The sequence below is a fragment of the Urocampus carinirostris genome, chromosome 3 (genome assembly GCF_059441175.1).
Source record: "Urocampus carinirostris isolate Australia breed hairy pipefish chromosome 3, RoL_Ucar_1.0, whole genome shotgun sequence".
NCBI classification, from domain to species: domain Eukaryota; kingdom Metazoa; phylum Chordata; class Actinopteri; order Syngnathiformes; family Syngnathidae; genus Urocampus; species Urocampus carinirostris.
The window spans coordinates 17429667-17442238 of record NC_142351.1 but is presented as its reverse complement, the minus strand read 5'-3'; the positions used below and the strand labels follow the sequence as shown (position 1 = coordinate 17442238).

At 40.4% G+C, this 12572-nt stretch overlaps 1 protein-coding gene across 1 annotated transcript in view; it reads left to right on the top strand.

Moving 5' to 3' along the window:
• dgkaa (diacylglycerol kinase, alpha a) overlaps window positions 1-12572 on the top strand; it is a 67146-nt gene that overhangs the window by 39635 nt on the left and 14939 nt on the right. Inside the window, exons 5-14 of the mRNA XM_088330891.1 lie at window positions 836-910; window positions 991-1040; window positions 2037-2111; window positions 2265-2381; window positions 6271-6388; window positions 8638-8726; window positions 8809-8928; window positions 11212-11310; window positions 11388-11465; window positions 12446-12519. Coding sequence (XP_088187017.1) covers window positions 836-910; window positions 991-1040; window positions 2037-2111; window positions 2265-2381; window positions 6271-6388; window positions 8638-8726; window positions 8809-8928; window positions 11212-11310; window positions 11388-11465; window positions 12446-12519 — 895 coding nt within the window. The remainder of the gene's footprint in view (window positions 1-835; window positions 911-990; window positions 1041-2036; window positions 2112-2264; window positions 2382-6270; window positions 6389-8637; window positions 8727-8808; window positions 8929-11211; window positions 11311-11387; window positions 11466-12445; window positions 12520-12572) is intronic.

The following is a 12572-nucleotide window of genomic DNA, read 5'->3' as shown; positions in this document are numbered from 1 at the left end:
TGACTTTCTTCGGAGGCATAATAAGGGGCTAAAACACCCCTACGCCGCTCAGCATCGCACCCTAGCGTACGCACTCACGCATTACCGGCGTGCGAACTCCAATTTTTTGACCGAACAACGAAGCAAGAATTTCTCGAAATTTTTGGTCGGACTCCGATTTGTTCAAACTGAGAGGCGTTCGAAAACCGAGGTTCCACTGTAGTCCGACGGCTGCAGGAAGGAAGGACCTTCAGTACCGCTCCTTCACACACTTGGGGTGAAGCAGCCTGTCACTGAAGGAGCTCTCCGGAGCAGATACAGTGTCCTGCAGGGGATGGGAGTTGTTCCTAGTAATGGATGACAGCTTAGCCATCATCCTCCTCTCCGCTACCACCTCCACTGAGTCGAGGGAGCATCCCAGGACAGAGCTGGCCTTCCTGATCAGACTGTCCAGCCTTTTCCTGTCAGCCATTGAAATCCTGCTCCCCAGCAGACTACTCCGTAGAAGATGGCTGATGCCACCACGGTGTCATAGAAGTTCTTCAGGAGTGCCGCCTGAACTCCAAAAGACCTCAGCTTCATAAGCAGATAGAGTCTGCTCTGCCCTTTTTATACAGAGCAGTAATGTTATGAGTCCAGTCCAGTGTATCATTCAGGTAAACGCCCAGGTACTTGTAGAATGTCACCCTCTCGATATCAGTTCCCTGAATGTTCACCATTGTTGGGGGGTTGTAGTCTTTGTCTGTGGAAGTCCACCACCAGTTCTTTTGTTTTTCCCGCGTTGATCTGGAGGCCGTTCCGCTGCATAATGTTAATTTCGTTGTATAATTTTTGTTTTATTGATCAATCTGCACAGAGGAGGTCTTTCTAAAGGATGTTTCGTGTTACTTCTCCCTCTTGGAGGATGGTCAGCCACAAGACAAGCTGGAGTGTAAGTTTTTTTTTTTTTTTTTTGCCATCCAATCTGCCACTGTTTTAAATTTATAGTTGAGAGTGTTGTTTTATCCTTAGTTGCTTTCAAGCTCTACGACAGAGACGGCAACGGTGTCCTCGACAGCTCGGTAAGACATTAAATGAATAGAAACTAAGTATGATGAGTGTTATTTATTTCAACAAACCCCAAATATTCTCAACCCCCCCCTATAAAGATTGCATTTATTGAATTGAATTAACTTTATTATCAATTATATCAACCTAGCGAATATTGTTAATCATGAGATTGGACGTGTCACTCCAGGATAAACATGTAATGAAATACTTAAAGGAGAAAAATAAGATTTAAAAATGCTAGGGTAAATTGGCAATTATTTACAAGTTAGTGATTGTAGGCGCCTAAATTTATAGGTGCATCATAACGATAAACATTACAATGACATTACCACCATTATATATCTAATTTACTGCATGTCAGTATTTATGTTTTGTTGTAACACGTATTATTAGTAAAAAAAATAGTAAATACGTTTTTAATAACAAATAAAGGCTTCAACAATGAGATTGTCACGATTGCCCATTGCCCTCAACTGTGCCCACTCGTTTGGCTCCCCTGCTATTTAAACTCAGTACTCCATTCACTCCTTGTCAGTCCGTCAACGAACCTCTGCACTTGCAAGGCATGCATTTTTACTCTGTCCGGTATTTTGCTCGTGTATCCAGTATCCAGGATTGATTCCGTCTGTCCCGTCCTGTCTGGTATCTTGCTCGTGTATTCAGTATCTGGTATCGATCTCGTCTGTCCTGTCCGGTATCCTGCTCGTGTATCCAGTATTGATTCCCGTCTGTCCCGTCCTGTTCGGTATCTTGCTTGTGCATCCTGTATCAGGTATCGATCTCGGCCTATCCGGTATCTGCTCGTGTATCCTGTATCTGGTATCGATCCCGTCCGTTCTGTCCGGTTTCGATCTCGTCTGCCTCTGGCTTCCTGTTTTCCCTTGCCTGACTTCTCTGTCTCACTTCTTCTGACCAGCGATCGCCGGCGTTTGTGTTCCCACGCATGACTACTCCGTTTCCGTAAAATAATGCTATATTTTTATTTGTTTTGTTTTTTTGACTGACAGGAAGTGGATCGAATAATTGCTCAGATGATGCACGCTGCCGAGTACTTGGGATGGGACGTTTCAGAGCTCAGGCCGGTAAGTCCCACCGTGGCACCGTCAGCTCTAAAGGGCCACCTGCCCAACCATAGACGTCACCCGATAAGATCTTTGCACAACAAGAACTTGACACCGTTTCCAAAGCTGAGAAACACGTTTGGAGTGGAAATGATGAACGGGGGATTCCTGCAGGTTCTCAAGGACATGATGACTGCCATAGATGCTGACAGCAGCGGGACGGTGAGCCTGGAGGAGTGGGTGGAAGGAGGCATGAACAATGTTCCCCTGCTGGTCCTATTGGGCTTGAAGGTAAATGACCCGAAAGCTTTTATTGCCGGCCTTTTCTACGTACTTTTAGTTTGCCGTCCTGTTTTGCATACTCGGCACTAGTAAAGGCACAAAGGTCTTTATGGACATGTGAGTGCTCTGCTTTACTGAGTACTAAAACAAGTTTTTTAAAGCATAAGGGAGAATACAAACTATGGAGACTCAAAGTAACCAAACCTCATCATTTTTCTTTGCATTTTTTTGCCTAGGCTTTTACAAATGTGGGTTTTTTTTTCGGTGGGGGGGTATACATAGCAGCAAAATGGTGGCAAATCATGTTAGCCCCCTCTAGGTGAACCTCATGTCATATGAAATAAATACAAATGTCTTGACCAATGAGTATTTGAAAAAAAAGTTCATATGATAGCTTGTGTTTTTGCCTTATATTCAAATCAATATTGTTTTTTAAATAAATTACGTTTTTGTTCTACTAGATGGCACAAAATAATATACCATTCCCTTTGAGTTATAAAGAAAATTGCTTTAAGTTATATTTGTTTGGTTCCGAATCTAATTCCGTGGTTATTCGGCCGGTAGGTGGTGCTCAAGGTTCTCCACACAAATTAGCTCAAAATTGCCTCACATTGTGTCTCGCATTTATCATGAAGGAAGCAATGCTGTAAACTTTTTGTATTTTTACCTTTTTTTATCGATTTTGCAGTTCATTGATATGGGAAAATAATATAGACACACAAATAAACAATGCACATGTTTTGATTCTAACAAATTACGATTTATTTACATGACAAGGAAAATTGAATCAAACAAAAGAATAAAGAACATGGTTGACACAAGAGCTCACGATGTTAAAAAGGGGGCAGGGAGAAGAATTTCTGTAGCAGATTAAAAGTACTGGTCAATAAATCCAGATAATCAACTCATTTAAATGATCAGGAATTATTTCATTACATCACCATAATATTTATACCCAGCACCAAAAACGTTTTTCGTTAAATGTATTCTTGTGTACCTTTGGTGCAGACAAAGCTTCACGTGGGAAAAAAAGGGCAAGGGGCTGGTCGCATGGGGAACCCCCCCTCCTCAAAAGTCTCCCTCTTGTTTAATCCATCGTGCCTTATTCAGCCAATGGATATGGAAAGGATGAGACATGGCTGGGTTTTTCCATGATTCTTGGCTGAGGAGACAAGGGTGTATATTTCGGCCTTCCTGGTCATCATTGTTCCAAGGGGGCATAGGCCGGCAAGGCCCACCCCCCCCTTCAGGCGCGTGTGAAGAAAAACAGGGAGAAAGGCGTTCGCGCCTCTCTTTTAAAGGCAGGTGATGTCAGTAGCCGGAGGCACGCTCTGTGACCAGTTCTGTACCTGTTGATGCGTTTCAAAATACAATTCTCCACTTGGTTGATTATAATAATTGTTGATAATAGGCAAAATCTAATTCGGACACACAATGAAATAAATCCTCTGGCATGAAACAATCTACATATCAAAATCATTAATCTTTTGATTGAAAATGAACACTTTGGGGTTTGCAAATCTTTATTACACGGCTGGAGAGTCTGGTCGCTTCCTGTGAATGAATTGTGGGTCTTTCGAGGGGTTGGCAAAGTTGATGGTAGGAAAAGGTTAGGGGAAAATGCCTTGAAGAGTGTAAATCGTTGAGGTTTTTTCCCCACAAAAAATCTGCAACGACAATTCATTATTTGTTTAGGCCTATATATTTTATATTTCAGCAAAACAAAATAAATACAGACCAAATATTGTAAAATTGTTATATATATATATATATATATATATATATATATATATATATATATATATATATATATATATATATATATATATATATATATATATATATATATATATATATATATTTATATATATATCTTAGCACTACAGTATCGATTTCAAAATGTAAAACGAGTGACCTCTCAGCTATTAATTTCTAGGCTATATATAGTCATCCAAAGCCTTTGCCCTCAGGGAGGCGGATTTACCTGCCGGAAGAAACAATTAAACGTATTTTGACATGTAATTTGGAGAAGATCCTGCACTCCTTGCCCGATTAACAGATTGGAAGCACTACATTCAGACTATGACATTTTAAATGCAAAGCCCACATATTCATCAAAATTATATTTTGCAAGATACAGGATGAGTGACCACTCTGGTATATTTAATCCATTTATAGTCGTTTAAAGCTCATCACGACATCAGGGTGTTATTTGAATTTAATTCTACTCTCGTTGACCTATTAACAGATTGGAAGAAACATGATCATTTTGTGTGGACAATTTGAGAAGATTAGCATGCTGATGTGAATGTGCTGCGTTGTGACGCATTTTGCATAATCAGCAATGTCATTAGTCTTGTCGGCTTGTCATCATGAGTGTCAAATGTGGGTTGCTCAGGTTATGAAAGGAGTTTTTGTTGTTGTAGCTGAATGGTAACACATCAAGGAAAAACTCCTCGATTCAACTGAAATGGACGTCTTGTAGCTTAAAATCTGGATTCTGAATTACCTTATTGGTCAAATGCAATATGATGTTTTTCTTTAGACATTCAGAAACACATCTCTCAGGAAATTGTTATTATATTCACACTTGACCTTGGACTGTATTTTAAAGCTTCACATGAACATTCATGAACAATTGTATGAAAGTAAATCAGAGGTGGGTAGTAATGGAGAACATTTACTTCGTTACATTTATTTGAGTAAGTTTTGGGAAATTTTGTACTAGGAGTATTTTTAAATCCCTATACAGTGGAACCTCGGTTCTCGACCATAATCCGTTCCATTTCTTTGTACAAAAAACGATTTGTACGATCACCGAAGCCGTTTTTTCCCGTTAAAAGTAATGTAAAATTGTTTTAATCCGTTCCAACACCCTGAATGTTTATCTTGAATATTTAGCGTAAAGCTAACCCAGGCTAATCGTACGTTCGCCTTAGCGTAATCTTCCGTACGAAAGATTACGCTAACATAAACGTGTAAAAATAAAAAAATCAGGTTGTTTACACGTCATTTAGCACCCGGGTCCCCACAACAAGTGGTGAGCGGTTAAAGGATAAAGAAAAGAATTATGAATAGGATTTCTTACCGGTCGGCAGAAGCCATGCTGTATTCCTGAAAGAAGGGAAACTCGCACACCTTTTTCATATTTTGCTATTATTTCTTTCTTAAATGCAATAGTTGTACGCACTACTCCTCTTTTTTCACCTGTAGCAACTTTGCTGCTTGCACCAACCCTCTTCCAAAGCATAATTAGGGGTTAAAACACTCCCTTCACCGCTTTTGAAAAACGAAAACAGAAAAGGAGTGCGCGTTGCCGTGACAACAGTTCTTCACGAGCGGTGGGGGCAATCTACACTCGTACGCCGCTCAGCGTCGCCCCTAGCGTACCGGCGTTCAAACTCCGATTTTTTGAACGAAAAGCAAAGCAAGAATTTCTCTAAATTTTTGGTCGAGAACGGATTTGTTCGAACTGGGAGGCGTTCGAAAACCGAGGTTCCACTGTACTTCTAATTTTACTTGAGTAAATTTGTGAAGAAAAACGGTACTTTTACTCCGCTACATCAGGCAACATTGAAGTTGTTACTTCGTTACTTAATAAATCCCCTCCACGGAGGTACGCGTCGGTCTGTGTCCGCTAAGGGGCATTTATTTTGATGCAGAACCTCGCCAGGCTCTACCATCTTTAACTAATCAAACGTAGTAGCCTCGTCACGTGACCATATTCAACTTCAGTGGGGGTAAAAGTTGTTTACGGATCAAACAGATGGAAAATGTCGCTTAGCAATACCGACTATGAAAACAGAGAAGAGGAGGAAAACCTTGTGGCCCCTGAGCTAAGATGACATCCCTGCATTGGAATTAAAACTCCTTATTTTCTGTTTTTCATATTTTGCAGGTGACCCAGAGAGATGGACAGCATTTGTGGAGAATGAAACATTTTAGCAAGCCCGTCTACTGCAATGTGTGCCACTCCATGCTGCTGGGTCTCAGGAAGCAAGGCCTGTGCTGCACCTGTAAGTAAACAATGTCTAAATAAGAATCAGTTACAACCCTGTTTGACAAAGTAAATAGTACTGCCCGTTTTTTCTTGTGCGCTTTTCTTCATTCCCCTGATTTATTGAACATCATTGCCATTAGAAAAGCTTGTTGATGAGCTGTGTTGTCCCAGGGAGACATGGAAAACAGGCAGGACAAAGGCTAGGTTCACACTGCAGAGCTTAATGCTCAGTTCCGATATTTTGTTGAAATCCGATGTTTTGTGAGATCGTTCACATGAGACTAAATGCGACCTGTATGCGATTTGATCTCCTGTGTGAACGCCACAAGTGTCCCGTATTTGCAGGTGAGGACACGTGACGTCACACGCAATGCGCTCAGTGTTTGCTGAAGTACTCATGGATGTTAAAGCGAAGCGTTGTCCTAAAAAATATTAATCCAATCCAAAACCTCACTTTCGACCCATTGAATGCTGTCCGCGTGGTGTAATCTGAATGTGAATTTTGTTAATTTCCACTAGAGGATACTATCGCTTTGACAATGAGCGCTACTGCTCATTTACAGCAGTGACGTCAATAATAATAATAATAATAATTTCCTTGTATTGTCATTCTGTGTAACAATGTACACAGAACGAAATGTCGATTGCACCTGACCCGTTGTAGCGAGCCGATGCAGCCGCAGCCAACAGAGGGCGCCGCCGACCACTTTTTAAGTCTTAGGAATGACTCGGCCGGGGCGCGAACCCGAACCTCCCAGTCTCAAAGCGGGCGCCTTACCATCTAGGCTACTGAGCTGGTCAAGCGACATGTTGTGAATCCAGTTGTTTGCGATGCGATGTTTGTCCGTTTTAAACAACTTTTCATCTTCCTTGAACGTGTGAATTCATGAGACTCAAAGTTTTTGTCCCCCGTGGTTGTTTCCCCTGAATGTGTCTCGAGCATTGACACAGCAGTCACATTCCAAAAGATCAGATATGTATTGGATTTAGACCCACATATGAAAGTGCCGTTCAGATGGACTTTAACAGATTGAATACAGATCGCATCCATGCAAAAAAAAAATCAAGTTTACCTGCACTGTGAACTTAGCCTAAAGCTCTTGATGATCAGGGTAACTTAGCCCTAAATTAAGGTGTTCTAAACCAGTGTTTTTCAATCTTTTTTGAGCCAATGCAAACAATTTTTTATCAAAAAATCTTGAAGCACCCCGAAAATGTTTAAAAACAAATTCCCGGCACTAGTTTCATTTTTTAAATTGACTATATGAAGTGTGTTCTTATATTTCGTAATAACCTTGGAAGGTGACACATCTAATTTTGGTGACTGATCTTTCTGAAATTTTGGGCTTGACTATATTATCAACCTGATTTTTAAGATTTAGTTTAGTTTTATCTTTTTTTTTCTTTTTTTTAATAAAATAGCCTTAAGAATACTTAAAGGTGCCGTACAGAATTGGAACTTTTAAACTTGCTGATGCCAATCAATGATGTGACATCATTGCAGCCTCAGCTCCTTATGTTGCGTGTAAAAGTACCTACATATCTTAGAGGCGCTTGAATAAACTCTTCTTTTTTCATCTTTTTGGGGGGTTTAGCTTGACGTTTGGACTTTTCCCATTTTCATGCTACACTGACAAAAAAACTGTGGTTATGAGCATAACGTCACTCTCTATACCCCTCTCCCCCCTTTCCTCCTATTGAATGTGTTGCATGCCCCGAACAGATAGAAGTACGATAAAGCAGATCGATGCGGTGGAAAAAAATTATGGCTCTTTGAACTTAGTTGGGCAATGTTAACACATACTTAGTGACACCTAAGGTGAAGAATCCCACCTTTAAAAAAAGTAAAAAAAATATCTACCAGTGGAACATTGTTTTTTACCCTGTTTATTCCTTTGTCCGTATTTTTTAGTAAAATAAAAAATAATAATTAAAATATATAAAATTATCTGCAATTATTCAGTCTTTATTTGATTAAAATTATTATTTTTTCAATCTGTTCAATCTGAAAGAGCTCCAAACAATAAAATATTTCCTGTACTGTGTGCAGATAATCAGTGTATAAAAAGTAAGAAAATAGTCATTTGTTGACACCTACTGGTATGAATGATTGTTAAGGTTAAACGACTGATCACTGTTTGTAAGTTTGTAAAATAGTTTTTTTGTAAATATCCTCCCTTCGGGCGATTAATGATTTAATTTATTTCAATTCTCCTTAAGTAAGTAAGCAAATGTACATGTTTTGTGTTCACTTTTAATATTTAGGCTGCAAGTACACAGTCCACGGCCGCTGTGCTAACAGGAACCCTGCCCCCTGTACCAGAACCTATGTGAAGTCCAAGAAGGAAACAGGGGTAAGCTGCTGTTTCCATGTCGACTCCATTGGACTCTGTGTGAGATTTCCCCCTTCATAATCGAGACTTTCCTATTTTTCAGGTTGCAGCGCACGACTGGGTGAGCGGCAACTGCGAATCGAGGAAGTGTGACAAGTGCCAGAAGAAGATCAAGAGCCTCCAAGGCCTGACAGGCAAACACTGTGTGTGGTGCCACACCATGGTGAGGAACGACTGGGCATGATTGAGTTATATAGGACTTATAATAGTGTGCTGACAGAGAGGGCAATATACATCATAATCGTTTGTCACACTTTGTTTGGAGAAGGACCGGTTTCGAAGGCAAGCTTATAAAAAACTCTCAAGTGTTTTACATGCTAAAGAAAAACACCTTTATGGTCGATTGATGACCTCAGGGAAATCCTTCCACACACACAAATACTGCTGTTTTGGCTATAAAGGGAACTCCATTTTTGTATTTTAAAATTGGAGTTGTTTTGTTTTTGATGCCACACATAATTCGTGGAATATCAACCAGCAAACACAGTTTTACCCCTCCTGATAAAAGTAGGAAAAAAATGAAAATTACAAATTAAATCATTATCATCATCACCAACATTGTTATACAATCTTAATTACTTTCTATGTACAGGTCCATTCTCTAAAACATAGCATATTGTGATAAAGTTTATTATTTTCCAAAGTGTAAGGATAAAAATTAAACTCGTATGTATTTTAGCAGTTTGGCAGCATGGTGGTTAGCGCGTGTGCGGCACAGTTCTTAGGTCATGGGATCGAATCTTCCTGTGTGGAGTTTGCATGTTCTCCGCGTGCTGGCGTGGGTGTCCTCCGGGCGCTCAGTTTCCTCCCACGTTCCCAAAACATGCATGTCGGGTTAATTGGCCGGTCCAAATTGTCCCTAGGTGTGAATGAGCGAGATAATTGGTTGCCAGCCAGTTGCAGGGCACATAGAGACAGTCTATGTGCCATGCGACTGGCTGGCAACCAGTTTAGGGTGTCCCCTGCCCACTGCCCGAAGATAGCTGGGATGGGCTCCAGCTCCCCCGCGACCCTACTGAGGATAAGCAATGCAGATAATGGATGGATAGATGGATGGATGTATTTTAGATTCATTGCACAACAACTGAAATATTTCTGGTCTTTTAATGTTTTAATATGGATGGTTTTGGCATACAGCTCATGAAAACCCAAAATTCATATCTCAAAAAAATAGCATATCATAAAATGATTCTCTAAACAAGCTACTGACCTAATTATCTGAGTCAAGAAGTTAACGCTACATACTTGCAAATGTTAAAAACTCCCGGCCTGGTTCATTACTCAAAACAGCAATCATGGGTAAGACTGACCTGACTGCTGTCCAGAAGGCCACCGTTGACACCCTCAAGCAAGAGGGTAAGACACAAAAAGAAATCTCTGAGTGAATAGGCTGTCCCCAGAGTTCTGTATCAAGGCACCTCAGTGGGAAGTCTGTGGGAGGAAAAGGTGTCGAAGAAAAAAACTGCACAACCAGAAGAGATGAAAAAGTAGTAAAATTGGAGTAAAATTGTGGAAAACGGCTGATTCCATACCTTGCGAGACCTGTGTAAGAGGTGTCTGGGGGAGAAGCACCCAGAGCCACAGTGCACAGGCGTGTGCAGGAAATGGGCTACAGGTCCCGCATTCCCCAGGTCAAGCCACTTTTGAACCAGAAACGGCGGCAGAAACGTCTAACCTGGGCGACAGAGCAGCAACACTGGACTGTTCGAATGAAAGTAAATTTTGCATGTCCTTCAGATATAAATGGGCCACAGTCTGGAGGAAGTCCAGTGTCAGGTATCCCCAGTCAGTGATGGTCTGGGGCGCCATGTCAATTGCTGGTGTTAGTGCAATGGGTTTTATCAACGGCAGGGTCAAGCAGCTTGCTATCAAGAGATTTTGAAGCACTTTATGCTTCCATCTGCTGAAAAGCTTTATGGAGATAAAGATTTTATTTCTCAGCACGACCTGGCACGGGCTCACTGTGCCAAAACCACAGATAAATGGTTTACCAACCATGGTGTTACTGTGCTCAATTGGCCAGCCAACTCTCCTAACCTGAACCCCATAGAGAATCTGTGGGATAATGTTAATAGGAAGTTGAGAGACACCAGACGCAATACTGTGGATGAGCTTAAGTCCACAAACGAAGCATCTTGGGCCTCCATAACACCTCAGCAGTACCACAGGCCGGTTGCCTCAATGCCACCCGAGTTAGATTACCCTGTTACTGTAAAAAATAACGTTATGTAATGGCGTTGATTGTAACGCCGTTATTCCCGATACTGGTAATTACGAAAAAAAACCAGGCAAATAATTAACGTACATTTTCCTACAGGTACCCCTTGAATACCACTTGTACACATGTCAATCAAAATGACATTTTTGTAATAAACAACCAATTGAATTTGTGACATAGATCCAAGTATGTTTCTTGCCTTTCTTTTTCTTTTTCGGCAATGTACAGCGCCACGACGCTTGCGCGGACGAAGAGCCAAGCCAATGCACTTGCGGCCCTCTTCGAGACCACATTCTGCCTCCGTGGGCCGTCTATCCTGTCATCAAGGTGGGCGGAAGGACAGGTTGATGTATCGATGGATATTACATACTAATCTAAACATTGAATTTTTCAATGGGATGTAGGAGAGATCCAACAACGGGTGCTCGGGTTCGATGGATGACACTGAGCGCAATACGACCCCCGATGGACAAGTCCTTCAGGTACTTGAAATCCAATGTTTTAAAACAGTATTTTTCAGTCAATGTGTCGTAAGACCTTGTCTAGTGTGCCACAGTAAACTGCCCAGTTTTATTCTTGCCATTGATCAACACCGTTGCCTTCTTCCACCATTCAGCTGAGTAACTGTAACATTTATTCATATCAGTAGGAGGCAGCGGATCACTTTTTTTTCTTTTATGTACTTATTATCTGCTATGTAGTACAGTATATTTGATAACATATTTTGTTTGATGGAGCTGTTTACGGTTGCACTGCAAAAAATAATAAAATATGTCAATTCAAGTGAAAATATTGAACATGATGTTGATGAATTTAGATATTATTATTATTTAAAAAAAGTTCAAATGTAGTAAAAAAAGGAAATGTTCTACCGGAAGATCATATTGTTCATTTTAAGGACTCTTTTTCAAGAAAAAAAAAACAAGAAAAAAATAAAGTAAAACTTAAAAAACAGGTTTCAAATATAGTAAATTCAGCAAAATCATTAACCGAAATTAATAACCTGTATTACAGTGCAAATGTTTAAATCTGAGCTTAGAACACACTTCTATTCTATAGCATATGAATAACCTACATTTTATGTCTGTGTATCTGTGTATTATTTGCCCTAATGTAGGTTTTAGATCAGGGGATGGTGTCATAATAGTCAGTGGTTTGCAATAATCCGTGGTCTGTGCAGCCCTTTGAGACTCTTTGTGATTAAGGGCTATACAAATAAACATGACGTGACTTGACTATTACCTCTTGAGCCACTGTGACCAGGAATGATACAAAAAAACGCTATACTGCTAATTCAGGCAACATGATCCTTTATGATAAAAAATCCCAAATGTAGCTGGTGCCAGTAATAATTTTCCAACACTTTTGTTTTTAATGATACAAGTGTGCCTCAGCTCCAAAACGTTTAGGAAACACTGTTTTTTAAAGACACTAATGTCAACCCTATTTACTTTTGTGACAGATCAACCCCGTGCCCAATACACACCCTCTTCTTGTGTTTGTCAATCCCAAAAGTGGAGGCAAGCAGGGGGAAAGGTGAGCCTTAACATTAAATACATTTCATGTATCATTATTGAGACGTTTGTATG